At 46.1% G+C, this 26,151-nt stretch overlaps 1 protein-coding gene across 6 annotated transcripts in view; it reads left to right on the top strand.

The window, feature by feature from the left end:
* The window catches only part of LRR (capping protein regulator and myosin 1 linker 1 leucine rich repeat protein), a 228,442-nt gene that overhangs the window by 87,827 nt on the left and 114,464 nt on the right, over positions 1 to 26,151 (top strand). For all 6 annotated transcript variants that reach the window (XM_075671458.1, XM_075671446.1, XM_075671465.1 and 3 more), the window contains 3 exons: positions 20,840 to 20,939; positions 25,573 to 25,731; positions 25,971 to 26,108. In XM_075671458.1, coding sequence (XP_075527573.1) covers positions 20,840 to 20,939; positions 25,573 to 25,731; positions 25,971 to 26,108 — 397 coding nt within the window. The remainder of the gene's footprint in view (positions 1 to 20,839; positions 20,940 to 25,572; positions 25,732 to 25,970; positions 26,109 to 26,151) is intronic.

Raw genomic sequence — 26,151 nt, 5'->3', positions numbered from 1 at the left:
GAACCCATTGCACTCACTACAGTGGCTTAGTGGCTATGGCGTTGTGCTGTGGAGCATGCGGCCGTTATAAGAGTTGGTGTCGGGCATGTCAAAAGGGGTAGCTGGCCCATGCCGTCATCAGACTCATCCACTTTAAGGACGTTGTTTTTCATTTATTCATTCATTTATTTATACTGTCAGCCCTCTTGGGGCTATTACAGGAGTGGAGAATAAAAACAACAAAAAGAAACATAGAATGCAACCGAGTTACAAGCTTTAACTCACAAAGCTTGTCTTAGAATGGAAAAGATGAATGAAATACAACATACATGGGAAAACAATAAAGAAACCATTCATAATTTGGCACCGTGTCGTCATAGACACAATAAGAGTCACATGTGTAAAAATAAATGCATACGTATTGGGCAATTCACTACGTGTTATTACAAAAAATTTTGCTTTGAAGACTTTCCAAAAAGGCAGTTAAAAACATAAAGGTTGCAAGAGAGTCAGGTAACAAATTCCATTCTCTTATCGCCCTAAGAAAGAAACTGAACTTGAAGCAATCATTGCAGGCGAGTGGAGGAGGAATGTACATACTATGACGATGCCTCGTTGATGCATTCATAGGAAGCTCAAAATAATCATCTGGTTTAATATCTACTTCATTGTGAATAACTTCGAAGAGGAATTTTAATCTGTTGTAGTTTGTTCTGAGCTCAAGTGGTGGCAGATCAGCTAATTGACATAACTGTTGGAGAATGGATGCGACGATATTTATTAAATATAAACCAGGCAGCTTGCGTCTGTATTCGGTCAAGTTTGGAACAGTTAGTTGTGGTGTGTGGGTCCCAAACAATTTTAGCATATTCAATAATTGGTCTAACTAGAGTTTTGTAAGCAGGACATTTAATTTCAGGGATTTCCCGATTGAGGTTCCGCCTCAAAGACCACAGGGCTTTAAGCGATTTGATGCACACATTTTCTGTGTGTGTATTCCAGGGTAAATCTGATGTAAAAGTTAAACCCAAGTATTTGTGTTTTTCAGCGTTCTTAAGTTTGTTGTCATCAATGTAGTATGAGTAACTAAGGGTATGCTTTTTGCGTGAAATAGACAGAGGCTGATTTTTGCGGGTTTATGGCCACTTGCCAGTCGTCGCAACATTTTTTACTGTTTTTTAGATTTGCGTTAAGTTCTTGGTCTTGTCTCGATTTAGTTTGGTTATAAATGACACAGTCGTCGGCAATCAAGCGCAACGGTACAGTGATGTCAGTAGGCATATCATTAATAAATACGAGAAATAAGGGTGGTCCTAGTACCGTACCCTGAGGTACACCGGACTCTACCGGACTCTACAGACTGGCAGTTTCCAATTTGAACATACGGTTCTCTGCAATGAAGGTAAGACGTAAACCATTTTGTGATTACGAGATTTTTAAATATAGCATCTGTGTTTAATAACTTAGGATGAGAAACTTTATCAAACGCCTTCGGAAAGTCTAGGTACACTATGTCGGTTTGGCCACGCGAATTAGTGGTTTGGGAGAGGTCATGTACAATTTCTATAAGTTGAGTTGTCGTGGAGAGTTTCCTTCTGAACCCATGTTGACGGCTGTATAATACGTTATGGTAATCGAGATATTTAATTAAATGTTTTGATACAATATGCTCGAGTAGTTTTGAACATGCGCTGGTAAGGGTAATTGGCCGGTAGTTGTTGACATCTGCTTTTGAGCGCCGCCTTTGTGTATGGGTACGATTTTGGCATGCTTCCAAGGACTGGGGAAACAGCCGGTAGTAATAGATGAGTGAAATATAATGGCAAGATATTTTGAAACTCGCTCCGCATATCTGTATAAGAATTCGTTGGGTATTTCATCTGGTCCAGGTGATTCCTTTATATTAATGTTGAGGAGCAAGTTAAGAATTCCTTCTTCACTAATTACTATATCCTCTATTGGGGCCCTATCGGAGGAATCTACAAAGTGTGGAACTGTACCGTTATCTCGCGTAAAAACAGATGAGAAAAAATCACTAAAGCTGTCAACCAGTTTATCGTTATTTTGGCTCGCATTTACATGTGGTCGCTTACCCTTAAGATTAACGTAGCGGCCAAATCTTCCGGGGTCTTCTGCAAGAAATTTTTTAAGTGTGATGCTATAAAACCTGTCCTTGCTCTCCCGAACTAGTTGTTTTAACTGTTTATTTAGTTGTGAAATGGTTTCCTTATATTGGTGAGGTGGGGTTTTGCGAACGGGCTTTTCGTTTCCTTTTCAGTTTCCTTTTAATATGTATAATTTCCCTCGCCATCCAAGGAGTTTTCTTCCTGACAATTTTGCGGCGCTTGGGCACAAAACATTCGATGCACTGTTGTGCAATGTTCGAAAAAGTGTTCCACAGTAGGACTGTACTGGCTCCGGAACAGTAATGTATTAAAAACTGGTTGAGGGACTGTTCTAAGTCAAGTGTACCGACGTCATCAGCAGCTTGAAAATCTAGAATGAACTTCTTTGAGTGAATACTAGGTATGTCTACAGTAATGTTTAAAGATAACATAACCATATTATGGCCAGATAGACTCTCTGCAACTTCACAGCAAACAAGAGAAGATATCAAGCCTCGCAATACAAAAACCAAATCAAGGATTGAGGATGTTGTTCCGCATACTCGTGTGTAATCCGTTACAACCTTGGTTAACTCGTAACAAAACGCAAGCTCTAGAAGCTGTTCACAACTGGCGACTTCTACCGTTCCAGGGGAATGGGACAGCCACTCAATCCCTGGTAAGTTAAACTCCCATAGGGTCAGAATGTTATCACCTTGGTGTAGATTCGAATCCATAAGGTTCCTAAGTTGAAACAACACATCTATGGGGCAACCGGGGGGGGGGGGGGTACACACCACCTATGAAAACTGTGTGACTGCCTAAGTTAGTTTTAATCTAGACTGCTTCAATATCACTTTCAACTGGCAAAATTGTGAATGAAATGTTGCTTTTAATCATAATGGCAACACCACCACCCCTTCTCTCTCAATCTTTTCTCATTACTAGGTACCCGGAAGCTGTTATTTCCGCATTCCATATGTCCGTGTGTAACCATGTTTCTGTAATAACCAGAATGTCTGGGTCATGTTCCAGAACAGCACATTTAACCTTGGCACCCTTCCTTCTTTCTTCTTCTGATGACTTCCAAAGTTTCTTGCGGATTTCAACGACTCGCCTCGAGAAGTCTTCATTAATGCTAAATTGTGTACCTTTGAGTTTGCTGCAGTTGCTCAAAATTCAAATTTTATCCCTGAAGTCCGTAAGTCTAAGAATAATTGGACGACTTTGACCAGAGATTTTCTTTCCTAACCTATATATTCGTTTGATCGAGTTTAGTTTCTGTTTTAGTATACCTCCAAAGATTTCCTCGTTCACCTTTTTCAACAAAATCTCCTCTGTTTCAGATTCTTCCTCCTCCTCTACTCCTCTTATGATCAGATTATTTCGCCTAGAGCGGTTATCCAAGTCCTCAGTTTGTCTTCTTAAGGCAGCCACGTACGCATCTAGTGTCTTAACACAGCTTTCCACTTTGGCAAGCCTGTTCTCCATTTGGTCCATGTTCTGTAACTTCTTTTCGATATCAACAAGCTTAATTTGAATTTGCGTTATGTTTAATTCTGATGATACCTGCTTTTGTTGAATTTCGGAAATTTTTGACAAAATTTCTTTTTGGTTCTGAAGCATTTCTTTAACCATATCCTCCAACGGAGGCCCAGGGTTTTCTTCTACATCTCTGGAATGCATAAGTAACAGGCTTGCCATTGAAAACACACCATTCAAACAATCCAGCACTATTTGTGGATACGGCAACACAGTAAGACTTAAGGAATTGCTAGAAAAGCCTGCTTTTTGACCACCAACCTGCACGAAGAGCGGCACATTAGGTGTCATCGTCATGACAGGGTTGCCGTGTCCACTGAAGAAAGCAGGTGCTGGTAGCTCTTTTAAAGCCAACAACGAGGTGATCCACTTATCGGTGAATGACGTCATCGTAGCTTTGCGCGGTCCTCCGTAGGCATCATGCACATGCGTAGCAGCTGAGATTTGGGGGCGTAGGAAAGGTACCGAAAGCATTGTCGAAACGAAGTGGCACCGGAGCTCCCAATTCAGCGCCACGCCAGCAGCATCCATTGCTTGTCGAAATCGTTGTTCCTGAGGCCGAAGCGAGAATAAGGCATCCAGCAGCAATCGGCACGAAGAGCGGCACATTAGGTGTCATCGTCACGACAGGGTTGCTGTGTCCACTGAAGCGAGCAACATGCTCTTATCAAGAACGAGGAAAACTAGGCTTATTTACAATATCTACATGAGGAGTGGGGAACTGAACACAAAGAAAGGAGAGAAGCTTCATAGACAGGGATTGTCATGTTTGGCTCAAACTGGCGCGTTTTGGTTCCTGGGATGATCCAGCAATTAGCTGGAGCGTCTGTCAAACGACCGTGGTGGTTACTGTAGTCCATGAGGAAACGCTGTAGAATCCTCTTTTCCAGGAGTTTCTTTCCCCCATCGTCGGTGACGGCAACAGTGAACCAACAATCAACACTCGATCCGCCGAACATGCCTCACCTTGTTGTCACCTCAGGTCTGTCCGAGAGGATGCTTTGTTAGCTTCATGAAACAATTTGTCGTAGTGGTGCAGGAGAGGCTAGAAGGGCACCACCCCTGCTGGCTGATCGTAACAGCTCCTCCATGGCACAGGAAACCTTGACTGGCCAGTGCTGATAGTCGCTGGGCATTAAGAGAATGACTGGTGGGAGGGGGGATGACGTAGCTGGCAGCAACCAGCTGCGAAATGTTGACATACACCCCAAAACATCTCACAATGACGGGCATCACCAAAGTGAACCCCACAGCACGCCTGTGCACAGCAATGCAGTATCTGAGATATCACTTTAGACCCGCCAGGCTTCAAAGAAAACATGAGCGCAGAAACAATATTGCATTTCACTATGTAAATTTTGAAGAAATTTCGTGCTGACAAAGTTAGTAATCATAGAGTCCTGCTGAACGAAAGGGAAACGTCCTGAATTGAAAAAAAAAAGAGAAGAAAAGAAAAAAAAAAAGGACTCGCCATCTCGACCATGTGAAAGTGGATGGCTAGCAAAGCTGTTAGAAAACAACTTGAATGACGTCAATGGGGATATGAAATATGTTATTGTTCTGTCTAGTCTGAGCACAACACCATTGTTGAGCATTACGATTTTGCACTGTTCAACGCTCATTGTATTCACGTTGCTCTTCGGTAGTCTTAACTTTGCGTGGCCTTCCCATAGCGGTCTTGCAATGAATTGAATGAATTGCTAGGCAGGTCTCCCTTTTATATGTGAAGTTTCACGACGTCACTCACTGATTCGTATGCTACTGTTGCCCCTTTCCCACCAGAGCTGCTTATACAATCATAATTCTTACCGGGAAACACACGTGAAAAGAAGGAACATGCCTCGCATTTTTCGCAAGGGCCTTATCACCCATCGTGCAGTTTTGACACTTGTTTTGTGCTTTTATTTATTGAAATGAATGCTGAGCTGGTGTGTTGTATGCCTGATTCCAAAGTAGAGGTGCACTTTTTTCAGTTCAGTTTTTTCTTGCTGACGGACACGAAAAATTCTGACCAACTAGAGGCAAACAACTTCGCTGTAAAATTAGTCGAGATCCCTTAACGCAGAACGAGTTTCAAGTTAGCCAGCTCAAGCCATCAGAATTGCTATGCAACTTTCTTTTCTTATATCTAACGGTGAAGTTGTGCTGTTGGATGGTGAGACTTTATCAGAGCAAGTGGCCATTTTTTTTTGTGACATTTGATTAAGCCATGTCAGAGGACAGTGGTCAGTCTCGAAGATGAATCTTGTTTTGTACAAGTAACACTACAACTTGTGGGCTGCCCAAACCAAACAGGCGCATTCCTTCACTGGAGTGCTGTAGGCTTCCTCTCCTACAGTTAACTTACGGCTCGCATAGAGAACAGGATGTTCTTCATTATCATCGCCGACCTAAGTACCACGCCCATTCCCCTGTCACTTACCTCACACTGAACTATGAATTCCTTTGTATAGATTGGCACGCAAAGCACAGGACAAGAAACTAATAGCGTTTTCAAACCTTGGAAAGTGTTCTCTTTGTCCTTATCCCAGTGCACGTTACTCGGTGCTCCCTTTCGGAGTGCGTTCATTAAAGGACTTGCTATTCGCAAGTAATTCAGAATGCACCGTTGATAGTACCCAACAAGTCCCAAAAATGAATGAATGTCTGTTTCCGTGTGCAAATGTGAAAAAATCTCCAATTGTAGCTGTTTTCAGCTCGGCCGACCATCTCGTGCCCTGGCCAACAACATGGCCAAATAAGTCCTTCATTGTCAAACCTGCTTCCCTCAACCGCGAGAACGCCTCCTCGAGGCGCGATACGTGCTGTTTCCAGCTGTCAGAAAAAAATTTGACCTATCAAGATATATCAATGCGAACTCCTGCAAGTCTTTTAGGACACTATCCATCAACTTAGAGAAGCTCGACATAATAGTTCTGCGGAAACCCGCAAGGTGGAGAGAAGTAATTAATAAAGGGAAAATCAGACATCCACCCAATCGTAGCAGTTACTACAATGGAAATCTATATGGGTTCCTTGAAAGAAAAGCCTCACAGTTGAAGAAAAGTTTGTCCTGGTCCGGTACTCGAACCTGGGACCACCGCCTTTCCGGGGCAGCCGCTCTACCATCTGAGCTAACCAGGCGGCTAGCAGATGGCAGGGCGAAGTCGAATTTGTCAACAACTCGAAGCAAAGGCAGTAGTTCGACATAATAGTTATGCGGAAACCTGCAAGGTGGAGAGAAGTAATTAATAAAGGGAAAATCAGGAAAAAAGGGAAAAAGCTTCTTTCAAGGAACCCGTATGGGTTTGTTTCCATTGTAGCAATGGCTACAATAGGGTGGATGTCCGATTTTCCCTTTATTAATCGGAGAAGTTAAGTGGCATGTTCTTCAGCCCGAAGGTAAGAAGAAGAGGGCGAAAAGTGCCTAAAGGCGAGATAAATGCTGCATAGCGCCTGGAAATAGGAACTTGCCAGTATCACCGTATGAGATCTAGAGTCGAAATGTATTTAGCAGTACTGACTCTTTCTATTTGTTTCTCAATGTTGGGTATAGTGTACAACTGATCCCAGGTGATGGCATTTAACACGTGGACGAGGGTCTTTATTAGGGGATTCCACAAGTATGAGCAGCGATGTGTAGTCACTCTCAATGGGCTCAATAACTCCTAACTTAAGCATGTGCTGTATCTCTGCCTCCATGATTTCTCTCTGTCGTGGAGACACATTGTAAGACTTTGATCGCACAAGTGCGGTTGATGTTAGCTATTTCATGTTTTATTGTCTTGGTTCTAATGGCCAATTGCTGAATCTATCAAGATATTCCTCTAGCAGCCCCTTTAGCTTGTTTCGCTGCTCGACTTTAAGAGCGTCCATGCTTACCGAGTGTTCTACAACTTCTTCCAGGCTGATTTCAGAGTTATAGGTTGCCTTACCCTCATTATACTTGGTAATAATGCCATCCAGCTCTTTGATGGTAAAGTTACCGACTCCACGCCGCTCCACATACGGCTTGATCAAATTGCTGTGGTGTATTTTCACCTCCTTCCTGTGACCAGGCACTTTCAAAGCATAGTTAGTATCTAAAAGTTTGTGCAACACTTTAATGGGTCCGTCCCAGTGAACTTCAAGCTTGTTCTTTCTTGAAGGTCTGAGGATCCTTACCTGGTCCCCAGCCTTAAACATTTGAAGCCTCGCATTCCTGTCCTAATAGAGCTTGGCATTTTTTTGTGCCATGGCTATGTTCTTTTCCGCTAGTTCTTGTGTGTTCTCTATCCTTGACTTTGCTTCGAAACCTTTGCCGAAAAGCTTCATCTGAAAGGTGGTACTTCTTCAAAAGGTGGCTAGCCTCAACCTTCACAAAATTGTGTGCATCTTGCGCACTGAGTCTGTCGATTACTTCAGCAGCTTCACACGGCAACATAGACAGCAACCGCTATGGCCATGTACTCGAAGCGAAGGTCATCTTCTCACAAGTCTTTTCAAGATTTCCTAGGAAAAAGCCTATGTCGTTCCCGACTTCAAATGGCTTTAACAGCCCGTCCATGCAGTATGATTCTGCCTCACTTGATCATTCCAGAGCTTCTTCACTTGCTCGAGACAACTGCAAACATTTACTTTCAAGGTCAATTTGCATTTTTCTTAACTTGTGATCTTTCTTGCATTCCTCTCTGTCCTGTTCTTCTTTTCTTCTCTCTCTGTCCCGTTTTTCTCTCTCTCTGTCTCATTTCTCTCTTTTCCTAAACAGTTTTAACTGAATTTCAATGTCGTCCTCACTAGCCTGTTCAGAAATCAGCTTTAATATCTCCGACTGATTTCATCATTTCTTTGTGTACCTCTAGGCCCAATTCCTCACCGGTAACCTACAATTTGTCTCTCAGCATTGTAATAAAATCCATGATTTGTGTTTTACTGCCTTGGTCCTGCTCACTAAACTGAGCTAGGTAAACACAACCTAGCTAACAATCAGCAATCCATCTTCCCTCTTGTTCTAAACTGAACAACTACAAAATGAAGCCTAGAGAGACAGCAAAAACCAAGCTCTCACTGCAGACACAGCACCACGATGCAAAGTCCGTCTCGCCACTGCCAGCCAGTTGTAAGAGTTGGCTTCGGGCATGTCAAAAGAGTAGCTGGCCCGTGCCGTCGTCCGACTCATCCATGCTAAAGACGTTGTGGAAGGGAGGAACGTGTCCTCATTGAGAATGAGGAGTACTGTGTTTATTTACGATATCTACATGAGGAGTGGAGAAGGTTACGTCTCAACAGTCTAGCATGACAGAATTGAAGCACACTGAGGAGTTGAAAAAGTCCACTTAAATCCCCTCTGTCCTTCCTAGATTCCTATGCCAGGGAAATCTGCCATCCCACCTTCGTCTATTCAGAGTGTCTAAAGTTGTGGAAGGACCTGTGTTGGGGGGGGGGGGAGTGGGGGTTCACACAATCACTCCCGCACCTTTTTTCACTGAACACACAGAAAGGAGGGGAGCTTCATAGACAGAAATATAGAGGACCCAGCAATTAGCTGGAGCGTCTGTCAAATAGCCGTGGCGGTTGCTGGAATCCATGAGGAAATGCCGTGGAACGCCCTTTTCCAGGAGTTTCTTGTTTCCATTGTCGGTGACTGCGACAGTGAACCAACAATCAACACTCAATCCGCCAAACGTGTCTTGCCTTGTCACTGCAGGTCTGTCTGAGGGGACGCATTGTTAGCTTCACGAAGCGATTTGTCGCAGTGGTGCAGGAGAGGCCAGAAGGTCACTGCCCCTGCTTGCCGATCGTAACACCGTGGGTTGAATTCCTGGCTGTGGCAGCTGCATTCTTAAGGCAAAATACGAAAGCACTCATGTACCATGCTTCCCCTTCTCAAATATAAACAAATAGAATGTAAGTCACTCATAAGAAAGTGTCGGCAGAATGAACCGTTCAACCGTCCTTTTAGTATTGCAGAGTTGAGAGCTGCCTTGAGTACATGCAAGAGCTCTGCTCCGGGATCTGATAGAATCATGTATGAAATGCTCAAAAACTTGCACAATGATATGCAAGTTACACTACTTACACTTTTCAACACTATCTGGGATGCGGGGTACCTTCCAACTGCATGGAAAGAAACCATTGTGGTCCCTGTTTTGAAACAAGGCAAAGACCCTTCCTCAGTGGCAAGTTACCGCCCGATAGCCCTCACAAGTTGCATTTGTAAGGTATTTGAAAAAATGATAAATCGGCGACTCATCCATTTCCTTGAACTGAGCAAAAGGCTTGATCCTTATCAGTGCGGCTTCCAAGAAGGGCGCTCCACAACCGACCATCTTGTACGTATTGAAGGAAATATCCGGGATGCATTTATACATAAACAGTTCTTATCGATATTTCTCGATATGGAAAAGGCATATGACACAACGTGGCGATATGGGATCTTGCAAGACTTAGCAGAAGTGGGCATTCGTGGAAATATGTTAAATATACTGGAAAGCTATTTGTCCAAACATGCCTTCCGCGTTAAAATCGGCAATGTATTGTCGCGACCTTTTATACAAGAAACTGGTGTACCTCCAGGAGGTGTGCTTAGCTGCACGCTCTTTATAGTGAGAACACCCTTCGTGCTTCATTACCGCCAGCAATTTATATTCTGTTCATGTAGATGACATACAGATAGGTTTCAAATCCTGCAACCTTACAGTATGTGAGAGGCAAGTACAACAGGGCTTGAACAAAGTGTCCAAATGGGCAGACGAAAATGGATCTAAAGTGAACCCCCAACAAGAGTTCTTGCGTGCTTTTCATGAGAAACAGAGGGCTCATTGTAGATCCCAGTTTCTAAATGTATGGTGAGCGAATACCTGTGAACAAAGAACACAAATTCTTAGGCATCATACTTGATTCTAAACTAACTTTCATTCCACACATAAAGTATCTCAAAGTCAAATGCTTAAAAACAATGAACTTACTGAAAGTTTTATCCCACGCAACATGGGGCGGCGACAGGAAATGTTTAATGAATCTTTACAAGAGCCTCGTTCGGTCACGATTGGACTACGGTGCTGTGATCTATCATTCTGCCACCCCGAGCACACTAAAGAGGCTAGATCCGGTCCACCATCTGGGAATCCGACTGGCCATGGGCGCTTTCAGAGCAAGTCCCATTGAAAGTTTATATGTAGTGTAAGGAAGAAGAAGTGCGCCGTGCCGAGCTCCGCAGCCGGATCGCAAGCGCTACTGAAGTGGGGCTCGGTCTAGACGCTGTTCCTGGTTTTGTACTGGCTAAGCCTACGCTGTTGCGTCTTCTTGTCCGCGTCCTTCGTGTCGTCCACAGCCGTGTCGGACTTCTTTGCCATAATTGGTGGAGGTTTGCTGGGTCTCCTGCAATCCTGGAATTGCGCAGCCGGACTCTCCCTGCCATCATGACCACCAAAAGCGCCACGAGCTTACCACCACCTGCTCCCCAGTCTACCGTATGCCCCGGCACGTTCCGCCAGCGGGACCCTCCTATCTTTAGCGGCTCTGACGACCACGACGTTGATGACTGGCTCTCATCATACGAACGCGTCAGTCGGAACAACCACTGGGATGACATCACGAAATTGACCACCGTCCCTTTCGACCTCACCGGAATTGCCCACTTGTGGTTTCGGAACCACGAAAGCGAAGTTCCAAGCTGGACGGTGTTCAAGACAAAGTTCAGCGAGGTCTTTGGCCGCCCTGCTGTGCAAAAGCTTCGTGCCGAACAGCGTCTGCAGTCGCGCTCTCAGCAGCCTGGTGAGAACTTTACGAGCTACATCGAAGATGTCTTCGATCTCTGTAAACGCGTCGATGCATCCATGACTGAGGGCAATAAAATCAAACACATCATGAAGGGTATCGACGAGGACGCGTTTCAGATGCTCATTTCCAAGAGCCCCTCTACTGTTGCACAAGTTATTGAACTGTGCCAAAGCTATGACGAGCTCCGCCGTCAACGCCTCCTCACCCGCCGTCCTGTTCCCCATCAGGAATCATTGTCCGGCTTGACCTCTCCTTTTCCAGATGCCACCCTCCTCTCGCAAATCAAGGCTTTCGTCCGGGAAGAAGTTGCTCGCCAGCTCTCCCTGATCTCCAACCCACCGGAGTCAAGTTCGTCCCTTAGCCCAACCCTACGACACGTTATAGAAGAACAATTGTCCGAGGTCCTTCCTCTGGAACGGGCGCCTCAACTCACCGCCCCATTGACTTACGCCGACGCCGTCGCACAACCACGACCACCGACCTTCCGGGCTTCGCCTCCGATGCCTAGCCCTGTTTTTACCCCCACGCCGCCACGACCTCCAGCCCATCGAGTGATTAATCCCTGGCGCACACCGGACAATCGGCCCATCTGCTATTCGTGCGGTATTCCCGAACACGTCGCACGCCTGTGCCGCCGCCGTCCACTTCATCCCCGTGACGACCCACGCACCGCCGCGTACGCCCATCCGTCGTCTTGCGCTCCAGACCGCGATTTACCCCTTCCCCGCCCAAGCCTTCGCCCGGTTTCCGACCGCCGTTCTCCTTCACCTCATCGTCGCTCGCTCTCCCCGATGCGTCGACGTCCCTCTACCGCTGACACGGAAAACTAAGTGGCGCAGTTCCCGAGGCAAGAACTGCGTCATCGTCCAAACGCTCAAGCCCTCTTCTTTCGCCGCCCAACGTTATTGATGTCACTGTTGAAGGAGTCTCTGCGCTTGCCCTCATTGACACAGGTGCCGCCATATCTGTCATTGCCGAAAAACTATGCCACTCAATACGAAAAGTCACGACGCCTTTCTTCGGTCCTTTACTCCGCACGGCCACAGCACAGCACGTCCAGCCGGTGGCTGCGTGCACCGCCAGACTTGAAATTCAAGGAGTGCTCTACACAGTCGAGTTCGTCGTTCTTCCCCACTGTTCCCACGATATTATTTTAGGTTGGGACTTTCTCTCCCGTCACCAAGCTGTTATTGATTGCTCCCGTGCAGAAGTCGCCTTCTATTCACTTGGCAATGCCGTATCTGATGACGTTTTGCTTTCCTGCACCAAGTTGTCCCTCACTGACGACATCCATATACCTCCGCATGCATCCGTTCTGGCACCTGTATCCTGTTCCGTTGCCTCCGACTCTACCGTACTCTTCACGCCTTCCACTGCTTTCGTTCACCGCCACCTCTCACCACTCCCAACTGCGTTACTTAGCCTTCAAGCTGGTGCTACTCACCTTCCTATACACAACCACTTCCCATTCCCGATTGCGTTGCTTCGCGGTGAATCTCTCGGCTCCGTGGAGCCTTACGACACCATTACCACGACGGAACTTCCTGTTAGATCGTCAGGGGTCAACACCCTCTCCCGTAGTCCCGTACCTGCCACATCGCCTGAAGACGTTTTCAGCCACGTCATCGACAACGCCTTAAGCCCCACGCAACGCCATGACCTTCTCCGTCTCCTCGAGAAATTTCGCCCTGCTTTTGACAGCCATAGCACTTCTCTGGGCCGAACGACAACTGTATGTCACCGTATTGACACCGGTTCTCACTCACCGCTACGGCAGCGACCCTACCGCGTCTCATCGACAGAACGACGCGTCATTGATGAGCAAGTAGGTGACATGCTAAAGTGTGGTGTCATTGAACCGTCCGACAGCCCATGGGCATCGCCAGTTGTTTTAGTTAAAAAGAAGGATGGCTCGATCCGCTTTTGCGTGGATTACCGTCGCCTAAACAAAATAACCCGAAAGGATGTTTATCCATTGCCGCGGATCGACGACGCCCTCGACAGCTTACAAGGTGCAGAGTTCTTTTCCTCCCTCGATCTACGCTCTGGTTATTGGCAGGTGCCTATGGCTGCAGAAGATAAGCCTAAAACTGCTTTCATCACACCAGATGGCTTATACGAATTTCGTGTGATGCCTTTCGGACTTTGCAACGCGCCCGCGACTTTTGAGCGGATGATGGACACTATTCTTCGAGGTCTCAAGTGGAACACATGCTTGTGTTATTTGGATGATGTAGTAGTGTTCGCACCAGATTTTCCTACTCACCTTCATCGCTTGGAGCAGGTTTTACGCTGTCTCAGTGACGCTGGCCTCCAACTAAATCTAAAGAAATGTCACTTTGGGGCACGCAAGCTGACAATTCTCGGACATGTCGTGTCGAAGGACGGCGTTCTCCCTGATGCCGCTAAGCTCCGTGCTGTTAAAGAATTCCCGAAGCCGACGTCTCTAAAAGACTTGCGCAGTTTCATTGGCCTCTGCTCGTACTTCCGCCGCTTTATTCGAAATTTCGCTTCGATTATGGCACCTCTGACAGAGCTTCTTCGGGGAGACCCCACTCTTTCCGCGTGGTCCCCGACTTGCGATGATGCCTTCGCGACGCTACGTCGCCTGCTCACAACACCGCCGATACTGCGCCATTTCGATCCAACTGCTCTCACGGAAATCCATACGGATGCTAGCGGTGTTGGTCTTGGCGCTGTGCTCGCCCAGCGCAAGCCCGGCTGCCAAGAATATGTTGTTGCTTACGCAAGCCGTACTCTGACGAAAGCTGAAGCGAACTATTCCGTCACGGAAAAAGAATGTCTCGCGATCATCTGGGCCATCACAAAATTTCGCCCATACCTGTACGGCCGGTCCTTCGATGTCGTTACCGATCACCACGCCCTTTGCTGGTTGTCGTCTCTCAAGGATCCCTGCGGCCGCCTAGCCCGGTGGGCACTGAGGCTCCAAGAGTACGATATCCGGGTTGTCTACCGCTCAGGCAAGAAGCACGCCGATGCCGATGCTCTTTCGCGCTCGCCTGTCCACGCCGACATTGTCAGTGTGTCTGTCCTAGACGACCCACTTCTCCCATTCGCTTCTGTGGACATGGCTTTGGAGCAGCGCAAGGACTCCTGGATTTCGTCTTTGATAGATTACATCTCCAATTCACCTGCACGCCCACCATCCCGAGCGTTACGCCGACAAGCTTCGCACTTCACCATCCGTGACGGAATTGTTTTGAACTACAGTTCCGACGGCCGCAAATGGCTGCTTGTAATACCTCGGCAGCTCCGCGCTGATGTATGCGCCGCTTTCCACGCCGACCCTCTGTGCGCACACGCTGGTCTCTTCAAGACCTACACCAGACTACGTCATAGGTTTTATTGGCGTGGTATGTACACATTTGTGCACAAGTACATTCGCTCTTGTACAGAATGTCAACGCCGCAAGCCTGATCCTTGCCACCCTTCTGGACCAATGCAACCTTTGCCATGCCCTTCGCGGCCCTTTGACCGGGTTGGGATAGACCTCTACGGGCCTCTGCCATACACAGCTGCTGGCAATCGCTGGGTGATTGTAGCTGTAGACCACCTCACGCGGTATGCAGAAACGGCCGCTCTACCAGCCGCGACGGCTCGTGACGTTGCTTCCTTCCTGCTTCACCGTTTCGTTCTACGTCACGGCGCTCCCCGCGAACTCCTGAGTGACCGAGGTCGCGTCTTTCTCGCCGACGTCATTCAAGAACTTCTCGCTGAATGCCGCGTTATTCATCGCTGTACCACTGCATATCACCCGCAAACAAACGGATTGACAGAGCGCTTTAACCGAACTCTTGGCGACATGCTTTCAATGTATGTCGCCTCCAACCACACCAACTGGGACCTCATCCTTCCCTATGTCACGTACGCCTACAACACGGCACCCCAGTCAACGACGGGCTTTTCTCCCTTCTTTCTTCTATATGGCCGCGAACCATCATTTCCCATCGATACTATTCTCCCTTACCATCCCGACTTCTCAGAGGGTACACCGGCTTCCGAAGCCGCCCGGTATGCAGAAGAATGTCGGCAACTCGCTCGCTCCCTTACAACGCAAGAACAAGCGCTACAGAAAGTTCGTCATGACGGCGGGCGCCCCCACCACCAGTTTTCGCCTGACGCTCTTGTTTGGTTGTGGGTGCCTCCTACTTCGACACAAGGTGTCTCCTCCAAGTTTTTATCCCGATACCATGGACCTTACCGGGTTCTACGCCAAACTTCTCCTGTGAACTATGCTATCGAACCTCTGACGACCCCTACGGACCTGCGCCGCCGAGGCCGCGAAATTGTGCACGTAGATCGGCTCAAGCCGTATCACGAGCCCTTCGTCCTCACCACGCCTTAGGCCTCCTGTGCGGCTCCGTCTTCAGCGAGGGGGGGAAGTTGTAAGGAAGAAGAAGTGCGCCGTGCCGAGCTCCGCAGCCGGATCGCAAGCGCTACTGAAGTGGGGCTCGGTCTAGACGCTGTTCCTGGTTTTGTACTGGCTAAGCCTACGCTGTTGCGTCTTCTTGTCCGCGTCCTTCGTGTCGTCCACAGCCGTGTCGGACTTCTTTGCCATAGTAGAATCAAATGAGTGGTTACTTCATCTGCAGAGAACATACATCAGCCAAGCATATTTTCTGAAAGTCCACTCTAATCCTCAACATCCGTGTTTTAGTACTGTTAACGATATGACATATGCTACACTCTTTCGCAATCGTCCCTCTGTAAGACAGCCTTTCTCACTGCGTGTGAGGGAGCTTAGTGATGAAATGCATGTCCCACTCCTCGAGCTTCGCCTAATGCATCCAGCCAAACTGCTACCTCCTTGGGAGTGGCAGCTGATACAATGCGATACATCTTTCATGCAAGTTACAAAGCACGCTCCAGAGATTGAAATCCAAATGCATTTCTGGGAACTCCAGTACAAACACTCCTGCACAGAGTTCTACACAGACGCATAGAAGTTACATGACGGGGTGTCCTATGCAGCCGTCGGTCCATCCTTCTTGGAATCCAATGTACTGCATCCGGAAACTAGTATATTTACGGCTGAGGCCTACGCACTATTGTCGGCTGTAAAGCATATAAAGAAATCAAAACTCCAGAAATCAGTTATATATACGGACTCCCTTAGTGTTGTGAAGGCCTTGATGTCATTCTGTAACCACAAAAATCTGGTAATTAATGAACTTTATTCCGTCCTGTGTTAAGCATATATATCTAACCAACATGTGATTATATGCTGGGTGCCTGGACATAGGGGCATCGAGGGTAACATTCTAGCGGACCAGATGGCCACATCAATTTCATTCCATGCGGTTAATTCTACTGCTTCGGTCCCTGTCACAGATCTGAAGCCTTTCTTAAGAAGGAAACTACGAAACCACTGGCAACACATGTGGGACAAAGAAATAAATAACAAACTGCACGTGATAAAGCCACAGTTAGGTTCTTGGCCCTCCTCAACAAAATCACTGCATACAGATGTCCTATTCTGTCATCTCAGAATAGGACACACATTTGGCATGCATAACTTTTTGCTCACTGAAAATGATCCAACCTGTGGTAGATGCAGGGAGAGGCTGATCATCCTCCACATCCTCCTGGAGCGTCGGGCAGCCGAATTTGAGAGAAAGAAACATTTTCCCCTAGCATACCGGCAGCACATCTCCCTTCATCCTGTAATGTTCCTCGGCCCAGAACCGCTCTTTGACACCAACGCAGTCCTAGGTTTTCTGAAAGATGTTGTGTTGCGTGTTATTAGCTCCACACGTTCGTAGCGTCTCCTCTCTTCAGAGGATACTGCAATGATAGCTGTTTCGTATAGCACATGCCTCTAGGCCCTTGTGTTTCAGAGGCTCTGGCGAGGCAGTAGTGCTCCAGGTAATTTTACCATTTCACATATTTTCTATTTTGCATCATTCTTTCATGATGGATTATAATGCTCATAGAAAGTGTCATTTGTCACTGACATAAGCTTATTGCAGTTAAATTTTACACACTCTAGAACGCCTATTTTCAAGGCCCCTTTACTGCCACGTCACATCAACCTCATATAACACATAACTACATTGCAAACGCATCAGCACGGACCTGGCGCTCTTTGGCCATACCTGGCCCTTGCGCCAATAAACACCATTCATTCATTCATTCATTCATGTACCATGCTTTGAGTGCATGTTGTAGAACTCTAGGTAGCCTGTATTAATCAGAAGACCTCTGCCACGACATGCCTCATATCAGATCATAGTTTTGGTCCGTGGAACTCTAGACTGAAGTGTTAATAACCTACTGTGCAGTTACAATTCAATTTAAATGCACTTGTGCATTATGTAGCATAGCTTATATGGTGCAAAAAATCTTGTCGTAGAACAAATGTTAAATGGCACAATGATCTGGCAGTTAAATACAGAAAAAAGAAATTGGCATCTCATAAAAAGTAGTCTTACAGCCTCCATATTATTTTTAGCAGTGTTACCTGTAATCTATCTCGAATGTGCAGACTTGTCACAAAATAAATTGAACATGCTGTTGCTGTGGTAAGGAGCTGTGTTGAGCAGAGAAATGTTGAAATATTCACATGCTCTTTCACCTAATAAAGTTTTCCTGGCACTTTGCGATGCCAGAAAACAGCAGGCCGAAAAGTGGCCAAAAGACCATGGGCAGATTTGCGCCATAGCATTACATGGGGTATGCTCGATAAGCAAAGTTTTACCGCTCTAAAGAGCACTTATGACACTGAAACCTGCCAAAAAGCACAAAAGAAGTGTCCCTCTGATTATAAGTGCCACATTCAACGCGAGGAGCTACGTTAACAAATCGGGACGACGACTTTGGGGAAGCCAGTCGAGAAATTCGCTCGCCACTCTCCACAATCGACCTGCATCGCAGTAAAACAGTGCCCCTAGCTTCATTGCACTTTTGACAGTGCAAATCAAATGATGACTTGCCGAAAACATGAAAAATCAGAGTGTCGCCAGCGCCGAGTCAGCCTGTCAACATGGCCAGTCAATGCAAGCTGGTGTTTCCCCAGCAATTTTCTTGAGCCGGCCATGCTTGATTCGCGCCATCCGACCTTAGACAAATGGTCTGAATGCATGGTAGGGTCATTGAGTTTTGTTCCTAAACATTTGTCAATGGCACGGGCACAACGGTGCGTGAACACTGACACTGAAAGAGCAGAATTAGCACAGTGTTGTCGACAACAGTGCGCCGAATATCTTTCGTTTTGCAAACTTCACGGCTGTACACTTTGGGAAAAGATTGCCCAGTGATTATGCAAAGCCTCTACTGCAAAACCATTCAGTTTTCATGATCACGCTGCGTACCAACACAACTTCAGACTCAAGCCACGACATTTGCGGCACTTTCCAGCACGATACTGTCATAGTCTTCTGTAACCTTTGCAGCCCCCCCCCCCCCCCATAAAAGCGGCCACTGCCTTCCCCTCCCCATTCGCCCTCCAGTCTCCAAGCCCTTTGGACGCCAGTCACTCCTCTGACTTGCCTTCATGTCAACTCCTCGCCTCCTCACTGCCAGTTTCAATGTCGCTGCTCCTCTAAAGCTGCTGTCTTCCAGCCTGCCCTCCCGAGCACCATCTTCCACCAACGGGTGCCCTTCCACAGTTCCTGCCTCTTGGTCTCCACAACTCCAATCGCCTTTTTTCCGCGACACGTGAAGCCGATGCCAAGCCCACCACTGCAACCGTCACCATCACCAGCGTGCTCTGACGAGGAAAGTTAGATGCCCTGACGACATTTTGAAGCTTCTGCCTTCTTCATTGCCCACTGCGTTCAGTCACTTTGGCGCTGATGGATCTGATGGCGCTGATGGTGTGCATTTGGATCCGTGCTGCAGGCCATGTGATTCTGTGTTATTCGGAGTGCTTCGTTAGGCGTGCCTCATGTGTGCTTTTGTGGTCTACAGTGATAAATGGCTCGGTACAGTGCCAACATCGGCTCCAAGCTCTACTTGAAAAGTATGAAGACAAAAACATCTACAACCTAGATGAGGCGGCATTTTTCTACAAGATGCTACCGAATCGCATGTTCATGACCGCTGGCGCATCCTCATCCAGAGGAAAACAGAGCTAGGAGCTTGTCACAGTGCTGTTTGGTGCCAATGTAACAGGCAAGGACAAACTTCCCTTGTTTATACTGGGGAAGGCAGAGAAGCTGCAGTACTTCCAAAATGCAACTATGCCCATTGAATGCATCTACAGAAGTAACAAGCGAACATGGATGATTGCTGCTATTTTTGAAGACTTTCTGTGCCTTCTGGATAGTCGGTTCAACGCTAAGAATTGGCAAGGGCTTTTCATAATTGACAATTGTCCGAGCCACAGGAAGATTGACAAACTCAAGGTGATTGCTGTGGAATTTTTGCCTGCAAACACAACTGCACTACTTGGACCGATGGATGAGGACATCATTGAGACAATCCGGAACCTGCACTGCAAGTCCCTTTTGCAGCGCATGCTCACAGCGGGCCAGCAAGAGGTACAACATTGATTTGCTTGGTGCAATCCATTTGCTGAACTTTTCATGGAAAGAACTCTCACCTTTTAATGTTGCCAACTGCTTTGCGCACGCCACCTATTCCCATGCCATCGTCAACGGACCTGACGATGACCGGACTTGCAGCGACCTGTACGAGGCTGCTCATAAAATTGCTGGCCAAGAGGTAGAAGGCGACTTCAAGACATTCGCGTTTGCTGACGCTGCTGCTCTCGTGGTTGCCCCAGCGACAGATGCAGAGATACTAATTGACACTGTTGGTGGCCCCGACGAGGATGAAGAGCCACGTGAAGTGCCAGCTATGGTGCAGACGCGGGAGTACATATGCCTGCTGCAAAATAAGGTTGAATACATTGGTGGTAACCACGACCTCGTGCAACACTTGATCAAATTCGAGCAGGGGTTGCTTGCGCCCAGTAAGAACTTGAAACAGCCAAGGCTGACTGCCTTTTTTTCACCTGAATAAAGTTTTGCTTCATTGAATACATTGTATTTTGACTTCCTCACAGTTGTGGCACAATTAAAGCTTGACTGCTTTAGGTTTTCTCAAGTGGGCACTTATATCGAATTACCGCTTAACAAGATTTTTACCATCCCACTGACTTCGTTATAACGAGGGATTACTGTGTATGCTCACATTTTATACCAGTTTATATTAATTGTAGATAAAACAGTTGTGTATTTATCATAGCATGCTGGCCACATTATTTTATTTATTACATGAAATGTTCAAATGCTTTCAAAAGCTGGCTTTGGGTCATGTGATGGGGCTTCTTTTGCATCATCAGTGCTCCAAAGCTGTAAAAAAGATCACTCATCCTAATGATAAAGTACCGGGAGTTTCATCAAGCCCTGCCATAGAGCTTTGTGACATTCCTGGTCATGCATGCCTGTACACTTTGAAAATGGTATGAATATTTACTGTGTGTCTACATTGGGTCTTTTCTCCTTCAGATTTTGACCAAGATTTAGCCAACATTGTGGCAGCTGTTGGAAAAAATCAATCCATCAAACGGCTTTCAATAGGAAGGAACTTCACAAACATGAAGACAAAGTAAGAGTGATGTTACTTTTCAGTGGTCAAGTGTCAGCTAATTAGATTGTGATTTCTTGGCTGTATTTACTCTCAGTATGGTTGACACATCCTGGTCACTGTTGAATCTTTTTCCAAATGATGCATGTCTAAAGAACTGTGGAAGGTATTAGTAAATAAAAAGGTGATCAATTGTTATCTTTTTGCACTGTACAAATTGACGGAGAGCAATTTGGTTGTCCACAATTTGCTGAATAGTTGTCTACTTTTTCTAAAACATACCTGTACTATTGATAAAATAGAAAACAGTAGTAAAATTAGGATTGGTTTTTTACATTGTACAGTCTGGCGGCCAGCAGGAAGAATGTAATGCACGTAGCATTTGCCATCACATTAACAGTAAGCTTGTTTGGTTGGTTGGTGCATCTTGTTAAAAATCAAGCTTCACAGCAAGCTTCAACAATGCAGGGTGTCTACTAACCGGGAAAACTAGGAATTCTCAGTGATTTTGAGTACTCTGGAAAAACTCGGGGAGAACTCGGGGAATTTGTGCCTCTGTCAGGGAAAATTTGCTGTAATTTTATTGAAAGGGTCGAAAGTTGCGGTAATGCTGGCTCGAGTAACAGACAGGAATCATAATGAATCGTCTTTGACGCCCTGTCGTCGGCTGGAGGTGTTGCCAGTGTACAGTCAATGACCGACTTTCCGGGATGCCCGATAATTTGGAAAGCTTCGTGGCACCACCACATACCTGATAGAGTCAATGTATCAGAAAGTCTGAAATTTCGGACGCAAGAACCCTTCGCTGTCCAATTTGCCGGACTTTTTACCGTGACTGTAGGTCTGAAATGCCATTAATCAAAGCCACCACTACCGCTGCCGTTTTGATTACCTCACCACCTCAAACCGGCGCGCTCGCACGCTGATGCAGTGGCAGCCATGGCTACCACTGTGGCAACGCTAGACCTAGCTGCTTCAACATTCGCTATTAAGCTTCTTGCCGTTGGGTGCCATGTTTTTCATTGAAGAAATTGACTGCTGTCAGCAACAGCACCAACTCTGTCTTTGTGGTCCTCGCGATTCGCTTAGAAGCTTGGAAAGCACGGTGCGTTGCACAATTCCGGTTCCTGAAAGTCAGCTTCGCCTCTGTACAGAAATGTTACTTGGTGAAGCATACACAAAAGTATGGTAGTGAAGCATAACAAGCTTGGAAAGGGGCTATTGCCACGGGACACAGTACGTATTCCTTAATTATACACGCTTGCACCCGGTATTTCCTGTCACAGTACGAGCACCGATATGCCTAATGCATCTACCGACAGGCCTTCAGAGTGTTTCCGAATGTGCCTGTGTCAGTTTGAGCCCTTAAAGGCAATAAATGACATGCATTTATTTTTTCCAACTGGCCGATTTTTCGGACGTTTTTGTGGTTCCTAGGGAGTAAAAAAAATCGGACGTGGACTGTGCAACTGACCAAGAAGATGCTTCAAATTCTCCGTGGGGCGAACGAGTGGCGGAAGGAGGCCAAGAACAGAAAGGACCTAAGCATTGAGGGATGAATGTGAAAGCAAACTTGCTGTTGCCGTTTTTAAGGATCTTGAGCTCAAAAAACAAAGTGTTGGTTGATGCCGAGATTCAGGTGTCCCTCATCCAAACCAAAATAAACTCTTTAGAGCAGTGAAACACAACACTTAGGCGTCGTGCGCGGGCTGAGAGTATGTCAGGACACTTGAGGTTGACTTACGAGCTGTTGTGAGAGAATCTCAATTGTGACAAAGTTCGGGCCCCATACCACTGAGCTTGCTATGAGTTGATAGAAACAGCTCACGTTCGAAAATATTTGCTTCTGTATGCATCTCCTTTTTATTTATTTCACAAAGGCACTCAGGGAAAACCTGGATAACTCAGGGAATTTGGAAATGTCAACTTGGTAGACACCCTGACAAAGACAAAAAAAAAAGAACCATACAAGTACAGCACCTTTGTCCTTGTGGTTCGTTTTTGTTTCCTTTGTCTTACTGTTAAGTGTCCTTTTTACAAAGACATCGCACATATAAAATATGTATGCAGTGTTATGGTGGTTGGTTATGTGCAAAGCTTAGCGTCAGATATGGTCCTCTCTTTATGTCAGTTTTACCAAGTTAGCATTTGCCTGTGATGCATTGCTACTTGATATAACATGTATTATCATCAAAAGGGAAGTTTGTGATTGGCTGTCACTTTTTAAGCAAAACTTCGTTTGTATAGTGCACAAATCTATCCTGCATGAATGCTGTACCATAAGAAGGGTGCAAATTCGGCCTAGTTGTTACGACATACTATTGCAAGTGAAATGCAAAAAACGGAGAGGAGGGGGGTACAACACATGCGCTAACTTAATAATAACACTAATAATCAATAATTTGTTGAAGTTAGCAAATGTGTTGTACCCTCCATCTATCACTGTTTTTTGCACTTCACTTGCATCATATTTGAGTGCACTGTTTGGTCTGAAGGGTCTGCGACAGCCACCACAACATTGAATATCAGGCACATTGGAAGTAAAATCTTTCGTACTACTCAAACTTTGAATTCATTTCAACCTGCTCACTCTTTCACTCTGTCCCTTTGATTGAACTCATCTCTCTTTGGCACTAAAATGTACAGTTGAACCCACTTATAACGATACAGCCTTTAGCAATAATTGGATATAACTTTTGTATTTGTTCTACAGTAAATTAAACTGCTTACTATAGTCAGTCCGAAACTTCAGTCACGAAACTTCTTCATGCTATGGGAAAGCTTCATATGCTCCCAACAGTGGCCATGTGGCAGTGCCGCCGGTTCAGAAGAGGCACGTTGAGGGGGTACTTAGCAAGCGACGAAGCAGCTGACCGGTGTTTTCATGTGATTTTTGTAGCGGCTTTACGCACTCTTGGCTTTTTTGCGTGTGCAGAAAGCTCAAATGTTCTTCAGGAGCTCGGACAACAATACCAAAGACTTCTTGTGTGCAGAAGTGTTGTTTAGGCTACAGAGGGAAGGATGAAATGAGCTGCCGAAACTTGTCTCAGCTAACATTAGCCATGCTGCTAAAAAAAAGTTACGCCCCCGCCCCCACCCCTCTTACCAGTTGCTTTTTTCAAAGGGGCCCATGTAGCCGTCGGTCGCTCATGTCATGCTATCATGTAACTATTCTCGGGTAGTTTGACAGTGCTCACATTTGCAGACCGGCATGTCTTGTAATATTTTGTTGTTTTGTGTCAGCACTGCGTGGTTTATACAGTGTTTGAAGTGAACAACCAGTTGTAGCTGTACATGCCGCCGGTGTGAACAAATGCACCGCTCGGATAATTAGTTATTCAAACACGAAAAGTTGCGCACACTGCAGACCAAAATTGGCATCATGTTGGCCTAGTGTGATCAAGCCTAAACCCGTCTATTCTAATACCCCTGGCACATGGGCACACCAAAGTCTTTTGAACTAAGGGACATCTGCCAGAAAGACGTTCACACGGGGTGACACATGAGAAAGGAGCATCTCATTTTAGGTAAGAGCCCCTTGTGAAAGGGGAAATATCCAAACAACTTTATGGGTGTAAAGGTGCAGCCTTGTGTGCAGCCCATCAACAACTGAAAATTTCTCAAAGCACTTTGTTGTCTTGTTAATAATTTTATTGCTTTCAAAGTAGTTTATTATATTTAGCGGGCAGCTCATTTGTCTCGGCGTGAATTTTTGTTGCAGCCATACTATCAAACACATGCCGCTAGGCCCGTTGCAGATGTTGCCATCACTGTGCTCGCCTCTGGTAGTGTGCATGCGGTGAAGCGCCATCAGTCTGGAATGCACGACAGGCGTCTGACCAGATGTGCACTCCAGACTGGCTGTGGGTGGAGCTAAATATTCTAGTGCACTCTAGTAGAGCTAAGGTTTGCTAGACACATTCGTAGTTAAAGACAACAACGCCACTACAAACACCATTTCGTGCGACATGCATGATAAAGCGCGACATGTGGCGGTCAGCGCACTGCCCATATATTTTTATCTGGTGTGTGTCAGGCAGCTTCACATGGAAGCCGCACCGTACCGTGTTTCACTGGCAAAATTCTTTTTGGTGAGGCATCCTTCAGCGCAAAGTGAAGGGGGTTTGCTTCGAAGGACTTTAGCTCGCCCTCTTGTTAAGGCTATATATAAACAGCCAAAGCCAGTCAATGACATCGGTGATCGTAGCCTCCTTATTTGCAGTGGCGCCCCTAGTGTTAGCTGCTGTCCCTATAGCAAACTTGGCCGGAAGTTTCGTGACCCAGAAAAGTATTGACACTTCTACAATGCTCCCATGCTACGTTGCCAGTTATCATAATAAAGTCCGGTTACTGGGTATGTGTCAAAAGGGAAAGTAATGCGAAATCCTTGGGTGAAAAAAAAGCAAGCTGCTTTGCCACACCTGCCTTTGTGTTGTCTACCCACACATCGTGCCTTTGTCACCCCTCTCCCGTCTCCCTCTCACCAACGTCGGAGGAGTCGGTAAGGCCTATCGCAAAGCCTATTGGACGAAAGTAAAGGCCAGCTGCACATTGCTGACAACAACTGACCGGCATTTACTTTTTAGCTATAGGCTGTACCTTGAGTTATTAGGAAGGCTTTTAATGAAATGTGTGGTCTTTGTTTTCTTTTCAGGCACGTAACTCGTGTAATGGAAGCAGTTGTGCAGCTGATTCAAGAAAAGGACTCCTCTCTTGAATATCTTTCATTGGCGGACTCAAAGCTTCGTGGCGAATTGTGTCTTGTTATTAATGCACTTGGTAGTAACCAATGCCTTACTTCAATTGATATCACGTGAGTTTATTTTTTTGCTTTCCCATCACTGTCATCTTTGCATTTGTTATGGTAAGTACACACACTTTAAACTGCTGTGGTGCAGTCACTATATCACGCACATAAATTGACTTTCTTAATACACTGAGCAATAAAGGTTTCTGTGTTTCAAGCCAAGCTATTTGCTATGCATGAACACATACTCACAGTGTATGAAAGGTTTACTTTGTTGACTGATTTTACGAGTTCCTTCTTTCTAGTGGTAACTACATGGGCCTGAACGGTGCAAAGACCCTCGCCAAGGCCCTGCAAATAAACTCGAAACTGAAAACCATTCTGTGGGATCGTAATTCTACACCGGCTCAAGGTTTTCAAGATATTGCATATGCACTTGAGAAGTGAGTACTTCATCATAGTCACTTTTGCATTACAGTAGAATGT

Source organism: Dermacentor variabilis, chromosome 1 (assembly GCF_050947875.1).
Source record: "Dermacentor variabilis isolate Ectoservices chromosome 1, ASM5094787v1, whole genome shotgun sequence".
In the NCBI taxonomy this organism is placed as follows: Eukaryota; Metazoa; Arthropoda; class Arachnida; order Ixodida; family Ixodidae; genus Dermacentor; species Dermacentor variabilis.
Note: the sequence above shows the minus strand (reverse complement) of the source record. Positions and strands in the feature narration are given on the sequence as shown.